Source organism: Mytilus galloprovincialis, chromosome 4 (assembly GCF_965363235.1).
Source record: "Mytilus galloprovincialis chromosome 4, xbMytGall1.hap1.1, whole genome shotgun sequence".
NCBI classification, from domain to species: domain Eukaryota; kingdom Metazoa; phylum Mollusca; class Bivalvia; order Mytilida; family Mytilidae; genus Mytilus; species Mytilus galloprovincialis.
The window spans coordinates 35,089,664-35,114,204 of record NC_134841.1 but is presented as its reverse complement, the minus strand read 5'-3'; the positions used below and the strand labels follow the sequence as shown (position 1 = coordinate 35,114,204).

General features: G+C 31.3%; 1 protein-coding gene across 3 annotated transcripts in view; it reads right to left on the bottom strand.

The window, feature by feature from the left end:
• The window catches only part of LOC143071982 (prominin-1-A-like), a 31,251-nt gene that overhangs the window by 6,230 nt on the left and 480 nt on the right, over positions 1 to 24,541 (bottom strand). For all 3 annotated transcript variants that reach the window (XM_076246716.1, XM_076246717.1, XM_076246718.1), the window contains exons 2-20: positions 22,029 to 22,084; positions 20,654 to 20,785; positions 19,194 to 19,267; positions 18,337 to 18,457; positions 14,946 to 15,012; positions 14,711 to 14,794; positions 13,472 to 13,680; positions 12,757 to 12,831; positions 12,295 to 12,358; positions 11,705 to 11,781; positions 8,705 to 8,778; positions 7,380 to 7,532; positions 6,146 to 6,269; positions 5,017 to 5,108; positions 4,340 to 4,424; positions 3,202 to 3,354; positions 2,265 to 2,351; positions 1,045 to 1,119; positions 231 to 284 (exon numbers count right to left, since the gene is read on the bottom strand). In XM_076246716.1, coding sequence (XP_076102831.1) covers positions 231 to 284; positions 1,045 to 1,119; positions 2,265 to 2,351; positions 3,202 to 3,354; positions 4,340 to 4,424; positions 5,017 to 5,108; positions 6,146 to 6,269; positions 7,380 to 7,532; positions 8,705 to 8,778; positions 11,705 to 11,781; positions 12,295 to 12,358; positions 12,757 to 12,831; positions 13,472 to 13,680; positions 14,711 to 14,794; positions 14,946 to 15,012; positions 18,337 to 18,457; positions 19,194 to 19,267; positions 20,654 to 20,785; positions 22,029 to 22,084 — 1,856 coding nt within the window. The remainder of the gene's footprint in view (positions 1 to 230; positions 285 to 1,044; positions 1,120 to 2,264; positions 2,352 to 3,201; positions 3,355 to 4,339; positions 4,425 to 5,016; positions 5,109 to 6,145; positions 6,270 to 7,379; positions 7,533 to 8,704; positions 8,779 to 11,704; positions 11,782 to 12,294; positions 12,359 to 12,756; positions 12,832 to 13,471; positions 13,681 to 14,710; positions 14,795 to 14,945; positions 15,013 to 18,336; positions 18,458 to 19,193; positions 19,268 to 20,653; positions 20,786 to 22,028; positions 22,085 to 24,541) is intronic.

The following is a 24,541-nucleotide window of genomic DNA, read 5'->3' as shown; positions in this document are numbered from 1 at the left end:
AACATTTTGTAACCGTCTGGACATATCATAAGCAGATCTTAATTGTCCAGTGGTAGTCAAAACTTCCTAATTTTCATCAATTGAAGTGCCTAGAGATTTTTTTTATGATTTTTTTCTCGACCTCTGTAAGGATGAAATAGTTGCCTTGAACTTTTTAAAAGCAGGCAAAAAACCAGTCAATCTTATCATAAATTTTATATTGATTTTTTTATTAATAATATTTAACTTACCATTATGCCACTTATTGCGCTTTCTAACGACGAAATTGATGTTTGCAGGTTACTCTGTAAAAAGAAACATTACTAAAAATATAGACATTTCTTAAATGTGATGTGTCGGTCGTCTCCAATGCTAACTAGTTTGTGTCTCGAGTTGATCGGTACTCTTTTTAATTTAGATGAGTAATTACCATTGACAAAAATCACCATTCAAGCAATTTTACTCTATGGAGAGTTAAAACTTATGAAAGAAAAGCCGGCCTTTGACTTATTTGTTGAAATTCTTTATGAGCAAATACTCATATACTTGACTCTCTGCCCTTTATTTTTACACACGTACCTAGTAGAGATGTATTATTATGCAGAGAACATATTCTGAATAAAGAAGATCCCACTTTTCAGACCTGCATTACTAATGGGCAAAGGAAAAGATTAATATTCAAGGAATTTAGTTTGCATTTATATAAACAGGACATATCACGTATGAACAGCAATTGCACATGTTTGTAGAGAAATCAAGAAATAGAATAACAAAAAACTAAATTCCAACTCAAATTCAAAAGGGGAACTCATACAAACATACAGAATTAAACGCTAGCAATCTAAGGAATAAGTAAAAACAACTGCCAAACTTTTAAATGTATAACAATGAAAATAGTATAAAAAATTTAACTTTTCCACTCTTTTATCCTGTGATGCATCTTAAAGATAACATTTAAAAATGAAGAAACGTTTGATATTAATTATAAGTAAAAATAAATGTGATAATGGCTGCATACTTATTTAACAACTTTTGAGACTGAGTGAGTGTGTATTTAAACAATACCTGAGCTGTTGTTACTGCTGGAATAGTGACATCTCTTATTGTCTCAGCATCACTGATGTGTGTAGCCCATCTAGACTAAAACGAAAATAAGTATAAATACACACAACAAGAAAACTAACGATATGAAAGGCATAATATAGAACTTTGATTTTTTTTCTACATTGATGTCTCTGTGTTTAATCGCTTTGTGCTGGGAGAACTGGTGCAAGGATATCGATCCACGATAGAAGTTGGATAATTAGATGCCCTGAATAAAGACTTCTGCTTAAAGAACTTCGTTTGTTATTTTATATTTTCTTGTTAATGTATAATGAATTGTCATCTTTGTTCCGTTGTGATTTATAAATGTAAACTAATCTTATACCGTATTCATATTTGCAATATCAAAGGTAACAGTCTTATACTTTAAAGTATTTTGTAACTCTGCAAGGATTTTACACTAGTTAAACATTACTCTTTTGAAATTTTCTTTTTAATTCAAAACTAGAACTCGATGAACACCGGTTTTCCTATTGTATTTTGTGTTATTTTTATTTATGCGTCGTACTGATCTATTGAGAAAAGCCATTGGTAACTGAATTTTAGGGTTTCTTCTTATGTTGTGATTTTACACGACTGTCCAATACTAGTGAGAGTTTATGTTTTCAGAAACCTGTTTATCCCCGCCATACTATGTATGTACCTGTCGTTGGTTTATGTCTGTCATATTTACTATTCGTGAATTGTTATATATAGTATAAATTAGATTGCTATTTTTCTCGTTTGAATTGAATCACATTGTTCATATCGTTGCCTTTCATAGCAGGCTTTACGGTATGAGTTATTTTAACTGTTAAAAACTTTACGGTGACCTATAATTGCTTTCATTTTCGTTATTAAAACTCTAGTGTATAGTCGCCTCATTGACAATCATGCCACACATGCATCTCCTTTTTTATAATCGACTGCAGCGTGTTTAATATCTAACCATAAGACAGTGTCAAATCTATAAACCATCGTACAAGGTAAATAAGTATGTATGACATGATATGATAGATTGAAATGCACATGATAAGTATAAGGTCAAAATAATAAACTGTTATGTATATTTTGTATGTTTTCGCGATGAATGAAAATAAAGAAATAATTGTGATTTCAAGCACGTATCACTCGTAATTACATTAACGATTATTTAATCACAATGAATGATAAATCTAGATATTAACTATGAATAATCTTACATCACTTGTTCCTGTACATTGGTTTTTAATTGATGTCATGGAAGATATCAAGGTATTTATATCAAATGTAACGAGATTCTGGGCAAGCTACAAAAGGAAACAAGTTCTTATATATTAAATACGAAAAAAAGAGCTATGATAAATTACATTTGCAACTGTTTTAAACAGTAATAACAAATTAATGTGAATTCAATTTTTTTTTTAAAGTAATGTTGAACTTGAAATCCTCGTTTATACTTAAATCATCAATGTTTCAAACTTTGACATATCTAAAATTATTTCTTTATAAGCCATATTTTGCATCAATATTACACATATGTTTATATTAATATAAAATATCATTTTTCATAGATACTGTTTCTGCCAGATAATGGTCATGATACAAAAGAATACTGCACTCACTTTGGTACTTATCCCAATCCCGAAAAATTCATCTTTAAAAACTTAAAGTCGTCGAGAGACTTGGCTTACACAACTTAGAAACTGTAGAATGTTTATTCAACAACAGACAAAATCTGTTGAATACTATTGGTTATATTTTTATTTCAAAGCATGGATGTCTAGACTTAGAGATATAACTATATGATGTGTTAATGCATTAGTAATAACCTGATTTGTAAATGAATTAAAATAGTGACACAGATGGAATTAAATATTGTCTAAAAGTAAAAATATGTGCTACTCCGATATTTACAATATTTAACTGAAAATGTTGCCACGATTTCTCTTATAATGTTTTACATTTATTCCGTTATTTTATGTCTTTAAATCATCTCCCTACAGTTGGATTAAAAGAGGTGAATAGTGAACTTTTGTCTACCAGATAACAAATACAATATTGAAAATAAACGTTGATCAATAATGCAGATAGGATATCAGCACCCTGACATGTAAGGTATTCTCTTTTTTTTATAATTCGACAGAAAGAAAAACCTACTGAAGTATTGATGGCAGCAAAATCTATTCCGTCGATGCCAGAGTTTGAAAAGTCATTCAAACTTGACTCCATATCTGGTGTTAACACTTGAAAACTACTAATGTCCACTGAACTACTGATACCATTTATATCTGAATCAATACTAGTTAGATACTGAAATTAAAACAAGATATAAAATCCAATTGTTCTACATTTTGGGTTACTGGTATTGCAATGATTGGGCATCAATGCAATGCAATATGACATCACATGTCATTAATGAATTCCAAATAACAATTAGTTTAACAGTTGCTGACTCATTCAGGTTCATCACGCATTTTTTCAAGTAACATAATTTCTCTATTCTTTTTGCGTTTGAAATCTGTAGCGTCTGGTTGTCAGTTATAGACATGTTTTAATCATTCTACAAAGTTATATTGTTGCTGTCGTAAGTTTAGGGTATACAAAAACTTTATTCTTTGGTGTGGTTATTGTTCTGTCGTAAGAGTTTTTGGTATATACAATCTTTTTGTTTTCAGTTGATAAAGTAAATCTCCTTGGGCAGACTAGTAAGCACAAGAGATAAATGGATCCACCAATCCTCTGTTATATGTTATCAGTAGAATTAACATAGTTGTGGAGTATAACATGTAATGCTATACATCTAATAGAATTCACACGGAAATACGACTTACAGACATTTAAAACTATATAAAATTATAGTTATTGACCCCGAGATCTGTAGCAAGGAAGTGCTTTCAACCCATCCATTGATCATTTTTTACTTGTCAATGATTACAAAACAATCTGACAAAATTGGTATGCTTATTTTCATTATGTGTTGCGTTTAAAAATTAAAAAATATTGTAATTATTATTTGGGTTCGAAGCGCTTTCTGAGTGCACCTTCATCAGGGACGTCAAATCCCAAATAATGAACGCCAAAAATGTACTAGTTGCTTTATGTATTATTATATGTATGTAGGTTTCATATATGAATAGTTATAGTATCACTAAAGGCTGCTTGAAATTATTTATAAAGACACTTTATTATTTTGTGATTCGTTTTCCTTCTGCTGTCAAATGCTGCTGTTATTTCATTCCTTTACCGTTAGTTGGCAAGTTTATAGGGTGAATTAACAATTCAAGATCATATTTACCGTAGAATAGTTCAGATAATTGTCTATAGGGATAATTTTATCAAGGCTCAAAATTGTGAAGGGTGCCTTGTTCATTCGACATCCTCTGAAAATGAATAATCTTAAGATTAAGATATAGCTTGAAATAAAAATGTTATATTTTCTGATAATGAGCTTAATGAAATAATATTATTTTTGACAATTAGAATTCAGAAAAAATGGATTATTTCATGATAATTGTTCTGTAACATAATAAAAGATTGTCTTATGTTTCAAGTTGGTATGCATGAAAAAAAAACTTATTATATTTTTATGCCCTATTTATTGGCATTATTGTTCCGATCTGTGTGTCCGTTCGTCCGTTTGTTCATCCGTCTGTCCCCTCTAAGTTTATTTTTTTGGTAAAGGAAGTTTTTTTTGATGAAGTTAAAGTCCAATCAACTTGAAACTTAGTACACATGTTCCCTGTGAGATGATCTTTCTTATTTTAATACCAAATTAGATTTTTTACACTATTTTCACGGTCCACTGAATATAGAAAATGATAGTGTGGATGGGGCATCCGAGTACTATGGACACGTGTTTGTTTTATTTTATTTTATTGTCAATGCTTTTTTTCTATCAAAACTAGATCGCATTCATCTTGAATTACATTTAAAATTTCAAATTTGACACATGGACCTTACCATAACACTTACAAGATCAGGCTGTAAACACTAATGTTGACAGTTGGATCACCTAGTATCATCGTTCCAAGATGGAAACTTGGAATAGCACCTTGGTCTATAAACTAAAAACAAAGGAACAACATTTGACGTCAAAGGTAGACGTTTCAGAAATGAAAACAAATGCTAGTTTGTTGTTTTCATTTGAAGATTACACACGCGAAATGCAATCAGATCACTCGATGGATAAATTAATGTTAATTAAGGTCATAATTATGCTCTTTTATAGTTTTAGAGCTCTTATTATAGATAGCATCACATCGAAAAGGGGGGAAATACGAAGTACATTGAATAATAAATATAATATATTGAGTAATAAATTTTTGAGTAATATAAAACAAATATTGAATGATAATGTCAAATAGTTATAACTGCACTTCTGCCTGTATCAAATAAAAGGAAAACCGAATGTTCTGCGTTGAACCTTCGTTTCTGTTTGACAATTTAAAGGTCCAATCACAATTCAGTTTTGTCTTATATTTTTCTGTCTCCACATGATAAGATATGCATGGGACATATTTTTTTTATATTCTTGCCAGAAGGTTTGTATTGGCAGTGTTATTACAAATAAAATAGATGTAAATTTGATTCCAATTGGAGTTTTACGTAAATTTTGTAGTAGTATTTATATTACATCGAATACTATTTATCCAATTATTTTTTTTGTTAAATGTCTCTCATTCAATACCTTTTTTTTTAAGCTTTTTCACTTCGAAGAAAATATTCAACTGACATATCAGAATAAATAATCATAGGTTTTTGTTTTACATATATTGGTAGTCTTTAAAAATTATAAATTAGGTTCCTTGCCACCATAAAGCTTAGATGTGTGCAGGCAGTCCCCAAATTTTAACTTCAAGACGGTTTTAACATTTGAGGTTTTTTTCTCGATCAGTACAAAAATGAGAAGTTTCTGTATCCTACTGGGGATTCTAAACACATTTACCTTATAAAGGTTTTATCAACATTGTATAAAATTCAACAAAAAATATGACGAGATATATGGTAACAAACGACAGACACCAAGTTATCGCAGAAATTACACTTCCACTGGGGTTATATTGGTCTAAAACGATGCAATGGTTTGATTCAATATGCATACATCACTAAATACGGTGAGATCAATAAACGATTGGCAGATCTTTTCCAAGTTTCCACCAATCATAAAGGTAACAGTTGTTAGCAGCATCAACAATGCGCCAATCAAAAACATGATGGCTACAGCACTACAAAATAAACAAAGCATTGTTTGTAAAAGTCAATGAATTCTAAATGATCTACAAAAAGCGAAATAATTCAAAAATTGTTTACCTCTACCTATGTGTACATAATAAATGTCATTGGTGTCGTCACTTTTCAATCGAGTTTACATTGTTTGAATAATATATATTGTTTCATGATTAATCTGATTAATAAAAAATATGAATTTCTAACTTCAAGAGAAGAAAAAAATATGAATTGATTGAAGATTTTAAACCGCAAAATGAATAAAGGTGAAATTAAAGTTTAAGACAAAAACACAGCGACTAAACAACACAAAAAATCGTGGACGATAAAATATTATTACTGTATCAAAGTTCAGATAAAGAGGCATTTTTCTCTGCACGACCGGAATTTTTACATCAAACAAAAAAGTTAAAACTGAATACCATACCTAATAATGCTCAAAGTTCCTTTATTAAGGCAAGCTCTAAATAAAGAAAACAGTAGTATAGGCTGTTCAAAAGTCATAAATCGATTGAGAGAAAACAAATCCTGGTTACAAAGTAAAACCGAGGGAAACACATCAATTATAAGATAAAAACAACGAAACAACAGAAATACTGAAGTGCAACAAAAAACAAACGACAATGCAACATACACAGAAACTAACTATTAGATAACAACTGCCAATTTCTAGACTTGGTATAGTATATTTTAAAACAAAATGGTAGTTGAACCTGGTTTTGAGGCTAGCAAAACCTCGCGCTTTATTGTTATGTTAAATATACCGCTAAAATGACAACATTACATGTCAGGATTACAATATAAATCAATGCAAGAACACTGCTGACAGAGAAATATACAAATAAACAATATAACAGTACATTTCGACATGTTTACCCTGAAAGTGTATTAGCTGCTGGTAAAAAAATCATGTCGTGCTTCAAGTATCAAATTGCAAAGAGAACAGTATCAGAAATAGTAAGGACTATTGTAATCATAAAAGAAATATAGTTATTATATCTTCTTAATAAAACAAAAACTCTCCAATTAAATAACTTTGTATAAGAAATATTTTTAGTTATTACTTAAAAGCAACATTAAACAATATTAATTTATTATATATATATTACAGCATCATAAGGCATCCTCCACAACTTGAACAGCATGGTCTCTCTGATGGTTTGGCTTCAGCATCACCACAGCAACAACCGCACATAATTCCACCAATCATTAACAGTGGTATAAAAGAGAATAATCCCATCAATCCGTAACCAAAATATTGTCTAAAAAACAAATAAAATAATCAATATGCATCTGGAAAACAAATTAAACAAAATATATTCTCTTGAAAAGGTTTACGAGTAGCTAAACAGTATTCTTTCTTTTAATTGCACAAATGAAAAATATTCAACAGAAACATATGAATTCGAAAACAAGAAAAACTGGAAGACCTGCTTTTCTCTGTGTTTGATAAATATATTCCACATTTTCCGACAATGTTCAGGACTGAATATGATATATAAGAATGTTATGTTTGATATTTGTATGTATAAGCAGAACTGCATAAAACATTGATTTTTTTTCAATTATTTTATTTACGTTAAGCATTTGTAATCGTATTTGTTTTTAAAATGATAAACAACGTTGTTTTTAAAAGATCTGATGATCTGCAGGTGAAAAGACACAATCAATCGGAGAAGGAAAATATTTTCATAAACTAGATGATGTCAAAAATAGAAACACGTATATCGTTGAAGATTTTTTTTTTATTTTATGTTAATTTGTAAAAATGTAAAACAGTATTCAATTTAAGAAATAATTCCTTCATGTCATACTCTATTCTCATTTGAAGATGGGTAGACATTATATTTTTTGATATTTTACACTAAGCGTTAGGAATTATTTCGACAAATACAGTTTATTTATAACTCTTATATATGGCCCTTTTGAGGTCTCTTTTTGCAGAAACTGAGTACATGATTCAACAAAATAAGGTGATACGTTTAAGAACAGATACTATAGGTCATTTCACATGCAGGATGGGTTTCAACATAAAAGTTTCTCAAATCGGGAAAAAGGGAGGCCAAATATGCCTCTTCTCATACCTTGTCCTTTCATGGATTTAACAACTTTTATATTATGAGCCTTGCACTTAGAATACAAATGTGTCTCTTCAGATATATTTGGTTTTTTTTATTTCTGTATTTCAAGAATATGGTATAAAATGGCATTTGTTATCTTATAGTTTGTTGCTGTGTGTGTTACATTGTCGTTTGGTGTTTTGTTGCACTTTAGTGTATTTGTTGTTTTGTTGTTTTTCTCTTATAATTGATATGTTTCCAACAGTTTTAGTTTGTAACCGGGATTTGTTTTCTCTCAATCGGTTTATGACTTTCGAATAGCGGTATACTACTGTTGTCTTTATTTATATAGACGCTCTCATGTTGCAACTAACCTGTATACGTCGTAATCTATTGCAGACTGGAAAAATTTGCCAATCTCCGTTTTCAGTGAATATGTATCTATGGCCTTTTAAATCAGACAAAAGAAAAAGAATTATATAAATATATACAAGTCCATAATTACCTACACTACAAAAGTCAAAAAGTCTGAAAAGACCAGTTTTTGTCTGAATTTGCATGAATTTTTACTCGACATTCTTGTATGAATAATTTTTAAAAATTCTGAACATAGTATTGATTTGTCTAATAAGGTTCTTGATTTTTCTTGACAAGTGTCTTGACAGTATGAATATTGTCTTAAAATTTCTCGACACTTCCTGTATCATCTGATAAGAGTCTGGATTAGTCTCGACCAATTCTTGACTGTCTTGAATTTGTCTCGATCTGTCTTGACATATTCTTGACATTCTTAATAATGTCTGAATGTGTCTTGACGTATTCTTGACATTCTAAATAATGTCTGAATATGTCTCGACACATTTTTGACAGTCTTAAATATGTCTTGTTACTATCTCAACAGTATAAATTTCGCCTGAAATGTGTCTGGAGTTATTCTGCACCTGTTTATGACATTCTATTACATTTATATACTCCTTTTATTATGGCTAAACTAAACTTTGCAGAATCAAGGATTAATTTGGTATAGTATGATACCCTTTTTGTGCACCTAAGTTGGAATACCCTGAATAATACCCCATGTAGTTTAATTTTGATTTATTTTTATTAAATGTACCATAATTAATTGTTTTCACTTGGAAGTAACTGACAAACAGCATTTAGATTTTTGCTTTACTAAAATAGGTGTCTAGAAGGCAGTTTAAAAATGTGACCAGAAAGGGGGGAGGGCTTTCGTGTAGATCAAAGAATTTGTTCTCATCTTGATTTAAAAACCTTATTCATGTTTAGAACAACCAATAAACATTTTTTGTACAAATTTTGAGTGTTGAATTTTATAATTTTTTATCAAACAAATTTTGTGATAACTCCTTCCTAAAAAGAAAAAAAATGTTTAGATCTATATTATGCATGTCTGTTTGAGATCCACTTCATAAGACCAATGATTTCTATAGAAATCATTGATGGGACCCATTATGAATACTTTTTTTTTATCATTCCTGGAGTAGATAATAATTTTCTTCTAATCTTTGGAATGATCGACAACTGATAAGTTGTATGGCTGATTACAGGTAAATCGGTAATTTCTTTTTGACAGTGGCGTGTATTCTGGGGTGTGGAACATCCTGTCCATGTGTAATACTTTATATATTTTCCAACAAATGACATTACACAAATGTTTCTTCTGTTAAATGAATGATTTGTATATCATCATAATTTGCTATTTATATAAACCACATTTTTGTACAATGAATATTTACCATATTAACCTTGAATATTATGAATGTAGAATGAAATATGTCTACAGTATGATTGGGTTTTAAAAATCATTTAATTAATAAGAGTTTTAGGAATCAAAATTTGTAATTTTTTTAAAAACCGCATTTAAATTGTTTTAAATCAACACACCCACATTTAAATTATTTTATACATTAAATTTCATACCATATATGCATTTGTAAAAATATTTAGATACCAAATTTCACATGTCTAACTTTCATTTTTGTTGTAAGAAGTGTAACTGAAAACAACAGTATATTATGTAAAGAGAAATAAAGATTAAAGTTATATGATGAATATTGGACATGATTTGTAAAACTCAGAAATGTCAAGTAAATTTAAGACACAATTCAAAATGTTCAGAATATGTCAAGCCATACTGAGAAAAAATAAGAATGTCGAGAATATGTCGAGAAATTTCAAGACAGTATTCAAATGTCAAGAATATGTCAAGAAATTTTCAGACTATATTCAGAATGTCAAGAATATGTCGAGTATATTTCATACAAATTTGATATAAATGAGAATTTGTCAAGAAAAATTAAGACACAAGTCATACTTTTGGAGAATGTCGAGTAAAAGTTCATGCAAATCAAGACAAAAACTGGTCTTTTCAGACTTTTTGACTTTTGTAGTGCTATAATGATGCAAATATGATGAACAGTGTAGAATCGTAATAGTTATTTCATTTCCTAGATTTATCAATTATGTATAATACTCAGTATTTATATCTATTGAAGCTTGGTTTATGTTTTATTTTCAGATTGATTTTGAGGTAAAGTCATTTTAATTTACCAATAATATTAATTTATATCTAAAGTTGATTATATAACATAATGTAACGTGTGTCATACGCTTATACCAGGATTATCCTTATCCAGCAAATCATTATTTATCGCGCTGTTTAAATTTCAAAACCAAAACCATTGATTCTTTGGGCTAACAGAATCATTGGAGGCATTATTTTCGATTTATTAAGCTATATCTTTGTTTCAGTGACCGTCAATTTAGAAATCAATAATTCATTTTTTTATTTTTTTTACATAAAAAACAGACATCAAATCCATCCATATAGTTTACAGGATCGGACAAAAGAACTGTTTCTTTAAGCAACGTTGTTCTTGGTAGGATTTTGCTATTTTAAGGTCCTTTTCAGTCACTTTAAAGCCATTTACCTGTCTCGTTCTTATACATCCTTGATTTTTAAATATTTAGCTTTGGGTTTTCTTTTTGAAATTCAATCTAGAAAAGCACTTCGGACGCATACAATTTGTAAACTGTTATTTTATTCTATAAATATAGTAGAAACATTACTTCATAACATAGACATTTCTGAGATAACGAGCTTTTCAAAAGAGTTAAATATTCTCGGTTAAGAATAATACCGGAAATAGTATGAAAAATTATGACAAACGTGGAAAGATAACAGAGCGATATATTACTAAGATATAATCATTGATTTCTTTACGTTTATATGACTACAACGAACATGTAGGGGATGCGACAGGTCTGAATTTCAATGTGATTGAATTACAAAGCAAAGCAGGAACCGTCTTTAACTTTTCCTTCTTATATACACATTTTATATATATACTTACACCATTTACTTGAGTCACAAAATCGTCAACCATCGTGTTCAGTGTTGATTTAAAACTATCCAGTGAACTTTGAATTGCTGAAAAAGAAAAACCACAATTCTGTAGCTTTCTATCGGAACGTTTTATTTTATTTAGGAAGTAGTTTATGATACTGGTCACAAAACAAAATTCACGAAAAAAGACTTTGTTTAGTGAAAAAGAACATTAATGTATAATAATGTTTAAAATTCCTGTCAAAATAGGTAAATGCTATTCAACATTGTTCAATGTAACAAACAAATGGAAGTATGTACGCGAAATCACACTTACAAATTTAGAGTATTTACTGTGAGCTATTGATCACTTGAGATTATAACATGTATTTTTAAAAATGAGTAAAATTTAGAGAAAACTTCATATAACTATGTCATTTAGTCTCTTGTTGAAAGTGGTCTCAATTATTCCACGTCTTCTTATTTTTATATTTGAATGACATTAAAAGTCATTGACATAGAGGGAACAGAACGTAAAAATGTTTAAACTAAAATCTAGTTTATCAAAATTTGTCATGGTCTTTGTAGAATCATTTTTTAGTATTAAAGGATACTTACATGATCTAGCTGACGAAGTAGAGGAATCAATGGTTGTTTCCATGTTGTCCAACTGCGACTGTGCCTAGTGAAAGAAAAACAGCTATAATTTTTGACTAGAGTCTTACAGATGCAGATATACAATTTAAAGTAAACGTGGTTTATATATCAGACGCTTGTTTCTTCTTCAAAGTACTCGTCGTTAGCGCTTAAATCAAAATAGTGTAAAAACAAATAAAAACAAATTGTTTGTTAAGGTTTGCCAAGATTACTTCGCATGTAGAACAATTTAGTAGTTAAAATGATTTGAAAATTTCATTAACAGTTAATTTATAGAAAATTACTGTACCAATGATATTTCAGACAAGTGTACAGATGCTCATTACTGTACTGGTGTTTGGGACGGAACGTACACCAACAACTAATAATTTAGTAAGCCAGACGCGTGATTCGTCAACGAAATGGTGTGTTAAAAGAACTTACGGTTTGTGCTATTCCAGTTAGGTTTTGAGCAACAACGCCGTCTATTGATGATTGTACACTTGTTAAATCTGGCAACTGAAGAAAAAAACATATAGACACATCAATGATAAATTATATATAAAACATTCATCATGCGTTAAAATCCTTAGTTAAGAAAAAGTAGTCGAAGCAAACGTATTGGTTTAAATTTCAAAAATATCCAAGATATAGAAAGCTTTTTCCACGTATGTTTATAAAAGATTTGTGACATATTGGTGGTACAAATAAATTCTTTTTTAATCAAAGTATTATTATCTACGACGCAAGTATCGAAGCTCGTCGTTTGCGATACTATTACTAATAGTGTTGGTACTGTCGTATACATGATATTCGAGGCTAATGATGATGGCATGGAAAAAAGCAGGCTAAAATGAGCTTATAATACTATATTTACAGTTTTATAAGTACGTAAACAAGTGACAACTCTACGACAGATCCATCCATTGGATCACCAGTAAAGATGATATATGGCTCAAAACACATTTTATATTTTGAAATACTTTTAATATTAGTACAACAATGTTAAATCTGCAAATGTTTTGTTTTTTCCTCGCCGGAATTCGAACTAATTATTTTGGGATATAGAGACAACACCGGCTGCTCTGTGTCCGTCGTTCTTGACCACTCATCCACCTCGTCTGAACAAACTTTATATACTAGTATGTGCATAACTTACAGTACTGAAATCCGCTGATACTACCAGTGCTGTTTCGTCAAATCCATCACAAGCTGTTGTAGGTGTACAGTCTGAGGAACAACTAGATTTTGTAGTGCCAATATCCGATGACAGAGCATTGAGATCTGTCGTCAGCGTATTGGCAGCTGACTGTAAAGCTGTAATGTCGGTAACAGATTGGTCCAGCGCTGTTTTTATTGCTTGCAATGCTAAAATAGTTCAAAATTATCTTCTTAAACAATACTTTATTATAAAGACATTAGGTAATTGTTTTCGCATTGATCCAAATTTTTATAAATATTCGCAACATTTGCACGTACATATTGCCTCATCCTTACGAAAACTTCTCAAAATCTGTAATCAATCGTTTTAAATTAGCGACCAATGCAACCTAAGGTAAAAATTGGCATGCGGTATTGAGTTGCGATGAAGATTCCGATGATGATTGGTTTATATCGTTCAGTTGCAATTATTACATGCATATCAGTACGAGAACATGTTCAAAAAAAGTAAAATCACAAAAATACTGAGCTCCGAGAAAAATTCAAAACGGAAAGTCCCTAATCAAATGGCAAAATCAAAAGATAAAACACATCAAACGAATGGACAACAACTGTAATATTTCTGACTTGGTATCAAGTGATATATATTTGAAATCTGCTGTAAACTGGACAAGCATAGTCGAGTTTTTGTTCCTCACTAGTTCATACGTTAAAATCGGCGACCAACCCACCCCGAACGTTACTCTGACTCCGAGTCGACCAATCTTTCGTCTTAGTTCCTAGCCGCGTCCAAATCAGAGAAGCAACGTATTCCAAATTCCTGGTCTTTGGTTTGTCCTTGGCATGAGTCAAATCAATGCCCTCCTGTACTCACGGTAAGCACGCTACCATGATAGCATCATGCGATTTAACAGGATTCAATGTACAAAGATTACAAAATGTTGATATGTAACGAAAGGAAGTATTAAAGGAAATTTTATTTAAAAATTCCAGGAGTCATAGAAGATGGTTAGGTAAACTTGATTTATGAAACCAATATGTGTTACTATAATTCATAAACATAGATCAAGTGGCAGCATACTTTAAATGAATGCTAGAAAACAGATTCTCAATAAGCAATGTGTTATAGGTTTATTAACTTCTACTTAAAACCTTCAAACAACGGATCATGAAAATTTTACAAAGATTTAAATGTTATCATTCTTAGATTTTGTTAATTTATGCTTAGTCAACTCACATGTATCCAGATCCGTCACAGCCGTTATGACTGGGGTTATGTTTAAATTTGCTTGAACTGCATCCGACATTACCTTCCCAATACCTGCAAAAACAAAATGTACTATTTTATTTATGATTGGTGTTTTCTCGGTTTCATGCGTACACAAAGTACTCAGTTTTAACTTTAAATAATTTAAAACGTTTTCACTTTTAAGTTATATGTAGTTCAGGTTTATGGATATATATGTACGTACCAGTTATATCAGCTGTTATGGAATCGCTTACAATAGTGTACATGCCAACTGCCACATATTGAAATTGCTAAATATATAAATGTAAATAAGTTAGACAATCTTATTATCACTTGCAATATAACTATGATGGAAGTGGATCTTAACTGGTAAATAAATGTAAATAATTATGGTTGGTTACATCATTTATATCAGAGTTATATAATATAATATGTCTCTTTTTATATTTAAATATTGATTATCCATAATCATGGTTTATATACTTTTATTTTAGTATATTATTAGGTTAATTATTTAATCAGAGAATAAATCATGTCTTTCTCTATTATGGTTGTGTCACAATAGGGATCGATTTTGGTACTATTAAAGAATTTTATTCATATTGGTTGGTTTTATAAAATTGGTTTTGGAGTAATAATTAGCATACATGTATCATAGTAAAACTTAACTTTTAACATGAGTACATTTTGCTAGATATATCATCATATCAACTATGTTAATTTTATTGACAAGCATTTTGGTTTAAAAATTATACTTATTTCCATTTGTAGTAACATTCTTAAAGTTCTGTGATATACAGGATTTCTATTTTTATTTTTTTTTTTTTTTTTTTTTTATGTTTTTATAGCAAAATGCCAAAGCAGAAGAGCCGAACAAGAAGAAAGGCTGCTCCTCAAAGCATTGAAGAAGATGTTCCAAATTTAGTGGAGGAACAAAGTGAGATACCACCACTATACAGGCCACCAGTGCGGAGACGCAAGACCAGACGAGCTGTTCCTGAAACAATTACTGAACAGCCGTCTGTTCCAACAGCAAATGACATTGCTGATGCCTTATTCCGAAAGTTTGAAAGTTCCGGCGTGCAAATGGTAAAAGACAATACAGCAGTTCCAATTAATGACTTAACTGGTATGTTGTCGTCATCATCCACACAACCAGAAAATTCATCAAATAATGACTCTCAGGGACAAATGTTAGCTGTCTTCCAACCGCCATTGTCTTCAGATCCTAATATTAACACGTCTTCTGATGGTGAGCTGTTAAACTCTAACTCGTATGCCGAGAATCCTTATGCTTGTGACATGTTGAGACATTCTATACCTTTAGACTATCATGTCAGCAGTAAGGTTAAATCTGATGTTTGGTGTGATAATTATGTAAATTTTGCTTTATTATTACCTTCTAACATTGATGATACATGTAATGAATCAACATTATTTGAGAATTTGAATATAACAATTTCAAATAGGAAGTCTAACAAAGAGCTTTTGTCCATTCACCAATGGACAAATGCTTTTGACATATTTATGTCTATATATCTTGAAAAGAATTTGAGGTCGGCTAGAGCATTGATTAAATATGGTTTTAATGTACGGTCATTATGCAAGTCCTTGGGTTTCCAAGCCGCTAAAGTATATGATGAGAAATTTAGAAAGATAAGACAAATTTTAGGGTTACAATGGGATCAAATCAATGATGAACTTTGGCGATCTGCTGCTTTATATGAAAGACAATCTGATTTTTCAGGTCAATAAGAAGTCGTATGCTAAAACCTCAAACTCAGGCCCAAATTCTTTTCAAAGGAGGGCCCAGCATCAGTATCAATTCCCAAATGGCTATTGCTGGGCCTTCTGTAAATCAGGGGAATGCACAGCAAAGTTTTGTAAACTCAAACACCAATCTGTACACTGCAGCAAGAAACACTGTACCCTTACATGTCCAGAGCAAAAAGGAAAACAGGCAAACTTTGTCAAAACTTCCAACACCAATAAAGGTTGAAAATTTGGAACATTTTTAGTAGGTTATGAAACCCAGTTGAAAGATAAATTGATTAATGGTTTTTCTTTTGGATTTTCAATTAATTCTTGTTTTTCTACATCTCTTAATAAGGAGACTTTCCCTCCAAATCATAAAAGTGCAAGGGAAAATTATCATGTTGTGCAATCGAAACTGAATAAAGAGATTGAAGCAGGCAGAGTTAAGGGTCCATTTACAATTTACTATATGTAATGGTATTTATTGGGTTGGTAGAGGTCAACATGGCTTGCTTTACCTTTCCTTACAAGTTTAATTATCAATGATTATTTTGTATACTTATATATCATTTCTTTTTTGTTTTGTTTTGTTTATAATATGTGTTATTATTTTTGTAGAGGTCAACATGGTTTGCTCTTCACTTTTACTGAAATGCTAAAGTTAAAAAGAGTATATTTTATTCAATTTTGGGTGTTTTTTATTGAGGTCAACATGGCTTGCTCAATTTTCTAATTCTGGAGTTCCTAAGTTGAATACAGAGTCCTCGGTTGGGGATCCCTCTTGGGATTTGTGGCACTTTTTCAACCCCACCTTTGCTTATTAAAGTCATTGTCATTTATGCAGTACTATTATAATTGTTAAGATGTAAGTTGCATTTTAAATTAATTTCTGAATAAATGACATTTTACTCAACTTGTATTTTATTAACAGCAAACATAGCTCAGACTCTTTAATCTTGGTCATTTATACAAGGTTTTCTCGTTGTTATCTGTGTCAAGGAACATTAGCTGACAAAAATATATTTGATGTTTAGGTAAAGGTACAATCTTTGGTTAGCTTGTTTGTTAGCTGAACCGTGCAGTCATTATTTGGTTAGGTACACTACCCTAATTTCAGAGTAATCTAGTCATACAGGCAGATAGATTGTTTATCTGTCGAACTGGTCTCCTCTTAGAGGAGGGTAATTTACCTAACCTAATAATGACTTCATGGTTCAGCTTACAAGCAAGCTAACCAAAGATATTACCTTTAACTACACACTCGATGCCTTCTGCTGTAATATCGTTAAAAAAAAGTTGCTTCTGAAGCATACTAACAAACACAATGCAGGGTATTTGACATTTTCAAGAGCCCAAGACAAGCATTCGACCAGCAAAGTTAATAAGTATCGGATAGCCTGCAAATGACGATGAAACACAAATAGGAAAACAGTATTCAAGTCTACCGATTTTTGCAAATGAAACTGGTAAAAGATACCAATTAAAAAGATGAATGATTGTCGGATTGTGAGATTTGAACGCACTTTGGATCATTAGACAAAATAAAGATTATACCAGAGTGTTGCTTTGAAATAAGAATCAAAATAGTTTAATGAATATAACCTGTTCATATTTGTTAGATTTGAGGATCATATCGCAATGACCGTAGAATCTGCATTTGAACAATCTTGATAGAGAAGAGAGAATAACATATTTATATCAGGGAACATTAAGATGACAAGTTATTACCTTAACGCATTAACATCAAAGAACTGCAAAAGACATTACTAACAGCGCTGTGTACACCATCTATGATATCCACGTGGAATATCAATAGTAGTTTTAATATAATATTCACACAAAAAATGGAAAATAATTACCATAATAGTATTGTTTATATATGTGTTGACATCATCTAAGTTGTCAGCAATAGACGTATCTGCATATTTAATGGCTACAGTAAAGTTGTCATTGGTTATGTATACACATGCTGCTGACGTCCTGAAAGTGTAAAATTAATTTATAAGGAATGACTAATTTTTTTTCTGTCTATTCGAAGTAACCTCAAAAATGTGTTGAACACTTTTTTTTTTTTAAATCCGCTACGCAAATATGAAATGGAAACAAAATGTATGACTACTTTCTACTTAAAGAAATGACATATGTATGCTACCATGGCATAATCATTCATCGTGTATGGTACGAATATTGCTTCGTTCTATATCACTTAATGTACATTTCTTAACTCATGTTGGTAACAGTATGTAAATAGTTGTGATTTAAAATTTGATTAATTTTTATAAAAAAAATAAGGAGATATGGTTGATTGCCATTGACACATCTATCCACCAAAGTTCAAATAAATTCCATGGATGTAAGCAATTATATGCATCCGTACGGCTGAGATTAATCCTTAACCGTATGGTCGACTATAAAGATACTAGTTTATAGATGTTGATGATGGTATGTGTACATCTAAATTCGAGTTTGTGTGTCTCATTGACGTTTACACGCATGTCCTCTCGCACATTTAAAAAAAATATAATTCCAAATTATTTATTTGTTTCAAACGTTTCATTTTACAAGATCCCTGAAAAGATTTTTCTGACCTGAATTTTTTCTGGATTTTTTTCCCCATTACTAAAATTGTATATGATACTGTCAGCATGAACAGTTTTATTTCAATGATTTTATTTTACTGGATAAAGCAATGTGGACACTGATCTTCTTTACTTACGCCAAGAGGAGTGACATTATAAACAGTGCTTGTGCAAATCCCATTCTCTTACAGTCTTCATTAGGGTCTTCTTCCTGGGTAAATATATTAAAACTATATACAATGAGAAACATCTTCCCCAATCTGAAAACTTGAGAATTGTGATAAAATACACTGTAAGCTGAAGAACGTTTGTCATGATGACCGACTATAGTAAAGGTATTGAATCGGACGATCTTTAACTTTTTGTATTGTCACATTGATATTGCCTTAAGAAAACAAGATAGTTTATAAACTCTTATTAATTTTGCCGACGCGTGGTGGATTTGATAGTTTTCAAAAAGTTAATTCCTTTAATAAACAGACAATCTTAATCTTAAATATTTATTTATAATACATTGAAATATTTAAATATACCTTTATGTTGGGAATTTTTAACTATGGTAAATGTTATTTAAAAGGAATATTGTTTTTAGTAATATTGGCTATTTTTATTTCAAAACATGACTAAAATACATCTGCTTGCGTTCTTATCTCCGACGAAGGAAGTGCAGAGCTAGAAGCAAGTAATAGTTTTAATATTTTTAAAGTTTACACTAAAACAAATGGACCAAAAACAAATAGGATGCAATGCTGTCTAAGAAATATCAAATGTTATGTTATTAACTACTAGACGCAATATACCTATGTAAAGAACAATCAATACTTAGTCATATTGAAATGATTTGCAATTTTACAATAAAAAAAACAAGAATGTGTCATAGTACACGGATGCCCCACTCGCACTATCATTTTCTATGTTTAGTGGACCATGAATTGGGGTAAAAACTCTAATTTGGCATTAAAATTAGAAAGATCATATCATAGGGAACTAAGTTTCAAGTTGATTGGACTTAAACTTCATCCAAAACTACCGTGACCAAAAACTTTAACCTGAAACTTGCACTATCATTTCTATGTTCAGTGGACCATGAAATTTGGGTCAAAACTATAATTTGACATTAAAATTAGAAAGATCATATCATAGGGAACATTTGTACAAAGTTTCAAGTTGATTGGACTTTAACTTCATCAAAACCTACCTTGACCAAAAACTTTAACTTGAAGTGGGATGAACGGACGAACGAACGGACGGACGAACAGACGGACGGACGCACAGACCAGAAAACATAATGACCCTCTACTATCGTAGGTAGGGCATAAAAAATGAAATGAGATATAGAGAACTTAACTTATCAAAAAGTAAATAAAAAAAACAGAAAGATAAACAATGTAAAGTATTAAAATCTATGAAGATTATAGCTGTTTGGAATATGTTCATGAATAAGTTAGTTTGTGGCGTACATCATGAATTCATTTAAAATATGAGGACCAATAACCGACTAATAAACAGCCGATTCTTTTTTTTCTTTTTTTTCTGGTATTACATTTATATATTATGAATTAAAAATATTGTAATATTGTTAGTTCTTTAAACTTACGTATTTCAGATCTCCTCCACAATTTCCACAACAGCGACAGCAACAGAAACAACATCCACATAGCGGGAAAAAGATGACAAACAACAGTCCAATTACGAAACATACAGCAAACCCCGTAACTACGTCTATAAGCTTAAATTAAACAACAATATTTTATAGTTGCGATTCTTTCTACAAAATGTGATTCTTTCAATCACATGTGAAAATGTGATTCTATGAAATAAATTGTATAACTTCAATGAATTATCATATTTTTCAAAAACTTCATCTTCATCTTTTATTCCAAATATCAGGCTTAAATGCCCTTTAGTATGGCCTTACGGTTTTTGGTTTCATTCTTTTTAATCTTCCACAACATCACATACCTAGCTTTACATCAGGATCTATTGATTTATATTTTTTCTCTTAATGTTTATTTGAAAATATTACACATTCAGTACGCAAACAAAAACAATAAATCTAATATGTTCGTTCTAATAAGTAAGTCAACCGGCATAACGAAAGTCTGTTTGGACTGTCACTGGGAGAAGTGGGTATGGCAGAAATTTTGTTTTTTCAACAGACCAGACACAGTCCAGGCTCTTCAATGATGTGTTGCAAAGCCTTTTGAATTTGTAGAAAGCTGTGTAATTGTATAATTGTGAAAATGCAAACCGACATCTCTCACGGTTGCTCAATTTGAAAAACAGGGACGAATATATAGACAACTCAATACCCTAGAAGTTTTACATAATATCGATAAATATACTAATGACTGATATTAAAGGCATGAGGTTTTTGGGTGGTAGCTCAGACTGTGTACTAAGTTCTGTCACACTACCCTGACCCTAGACAAACATGGTTTGCTAAGTTATTTCTTTACTTTTTGCTGCCAGGTAGTTTATAATTTAGATCCAGAATTAGAATTTCTATGTATTGACATAGTCAAAACCTCCAGAACCCTATTATTCAGTTGTTTTTTTTTTTTTATTATTATTGTCTGCCACGTTTGTTTTCGGTAACGTTAATTACTTTCGATGAAATCCGACCATTTGTTTTTTCGTTTAAATTGTTTTATATTTTTCAATGTTGGGGCTTATTATTCGGTTTGGGTTTTGCTCATTGTTGAGGGCAGTACGGTTATATATAATTTCTTACATTCTCGTCTGTTGGTCTCTGCTGGATAGTTGTCTCATTGGCATACAACATCTTCATATTTATCTTACAAACATAAATATGCACGAGGTTCTAACATAAAAAAACAAATTATAATTTATTACATTTGTTGAATTCATTTATTAAAAATTTGTTTTTTCCTTATCCTTGTTCATTCTTAAATTATAATAAACTAAAGAGAATAATATTTGTCTTTCTTTGTCCAAGTTTTTGTACTTACTTCCATATAACGAGTACTTATATCAAAATCTCCATTTAGAACATCGTTTATTATATCTACAATTTAAAATAGTAAGATTTTCAATAGTGTCCATATGCAGAAAATAACCCTAAGTTTACATTGTATCATACATTGACTTCTTAAACAATTTTAACTTTATTAAAATATAAAGAGTTCAATGAGAATCGTCTGACATCAATATTCAGTTTATTGAAACAAATTGTGTAATATGTCTGGTGGTCATTTTGTGTAACGAACTAAACGTAATTTATTTCTTTGTCTCATTTTAACCAAATTTTTTTATTTCATTGTTCGACTTTCACCTTTTTTCAGCGGGAGATTTTTTTAAGTAAATTTGCCGTGTGCGTCTGATCTCAAGACAGAGTTTTATAAGTAGTGTTATGCAATGTATCTAAGAGAATCGTTCATATGAATTTGAACTGCCCTTTGCCAAAAGTCGTATGCTAAGTCTACATGGTCTATACACGCTTTTTGTGTCGTTTGACCACATCTTTGGGGAAGTTCCTTTACTAAAATAAATATTTCAGTTCAGTAAATATCAGAAATGCAAAGTCTGCAATGAAATTTTTTCGTCAGTGGCGTCGTTTGAGCAAAACAAATTAGTTATTTATTTCAATTGAGGAGTTAGCTATAAAACACAGATGCTACTTAGCTACTTGGTGACAAGGGGTGAACAAATTCGGAAAGAAATAACGTCTTTGAAGATTAACTTTGTTCGAGTGTCTCAAACGGTAGCATCTTAGAAGTGCATGAGATATCAGATCCTCACTTCTTTCCTTTCAAAGCATCCAGTTTAACCTTAATCCTTAATCCAAGGTATGCAATAGTGACAAACTCAAATAGATAGAATAAAAAAAATTATAAAAACTATAATCAAAATTTAAAGATAGCTAGCTTATTTGCTGGCTAATGAATAGACGCCCAGTGACACAAAGTTCATAGAATATTTCAGACAACAAACATTAGATGAATGAATAAGTGAGTATATCAAAGTGGTCGACTGGAATCATTTGTGCTTCTGAATGGAGATGTATACATGTAGAGAAGTGGTAGAGTTTTTGCCGTTGTGAGGTCATCAATTGTCTCAAAATGATTTACAAAGGTTATTAAAAGCGGATAGACACCATTCGTTATTGGATAGAAATGCAAAACATCCTCCCTCAATTCTAAAGCCTCGGTCACACCTTACCGGATAGCTCGAACGGACGCCTAACGGATAACTTTTTTTCAATCCGTTCATGTCCGTTAGACGTCCGTTCTTATCCGTTAGACGTCCGTCCATATCCGTTGCATGTCCGTTAAGCGTACGTTATATCCGTCGACGTCCGTTCTGTCCGGTGGAAAATTTTGAGCATGTTCAAAACTTTGAACGGACGTCCAACGGATAAATTGTCCGTTGAACGTCCGTTGGACGTCCGTTTCGTTTCCGTTTTGTATCCGTTACGTGTCCGTTATACATCCGTTGGAGGTCTGGAAGATAAATTAACCAACGGACATCTACCGGACGTTTAACGGATTAAACGGATGTTGAACGGATGAGAAACGGACGTAAAACGGATAAAACGGATGATGAACGGATCTGAAACGGATAAATGCCAATTGAAAATATCGCGTCAGAAATGCCAATTATTGGTATGTCAGATTTCTTAAGGTTCATGAATTCTTATTATTCATAATCGATCTTAGAGTATAGGCACGTCAACACAATCAAGCAGTTCATTTTCAGGCCAGACACTGCCCTTTGGCGGAATTTTGAAGAACAAACCAAAACCAGTTACACAGAAACATTTTGAATATTTACGCGATTTACATGTATTATTATTGTCGCCTTTGATTTTTCCGTATATCTTGTTCACCCGTTTTATCCGGTACGCTTCCGTTATGTGTCCGTTTTATCTGGTACTCGTCCGTTGGATGTACGTTCGACATCCGATCTGTCCGGTACGTGTTCGTTTCTCGTACGTTACATATCTGGTGTGTGTCCGTTATGCATCCGTTACACGTCCGTTTTATCCGGTCAGTACCTCAACGGACTCCCAACGGATAACAATTTTGTCAACGGACAACTTTTATTTTCATCCGTTAGGCGTCCGTTCGTGCTATCCGGTAAGGTGTGACCGAGGCTTAACAATACAACTGTATTTTGTAAATTTTACAATTTGACTGAATAGTTATTATTGGTTGTTTAAATTTTAGTAGAACATATGTTAGGCATACTAGGGACGAGAAGAAATCATATATTAGTTCATTTTGCTAGCACACTATGTAACTAATAAGATCACGTACACCAAAGTTATACACCATAGCATGGATCTTTCTATGGGAAGGGAGTAGTTCAGAGGGTATTATGAGTTATGGTTATGTACAAATGTAATAAGATTTTCAGAGGCGAAAGATATAAAAGAAAAATTCAAACTCATTAGTCGAAAATAAACTTACAACGCCATGGCTAAATAAAAAGACAAACAGACAAACAACAGTACACAAAGAAA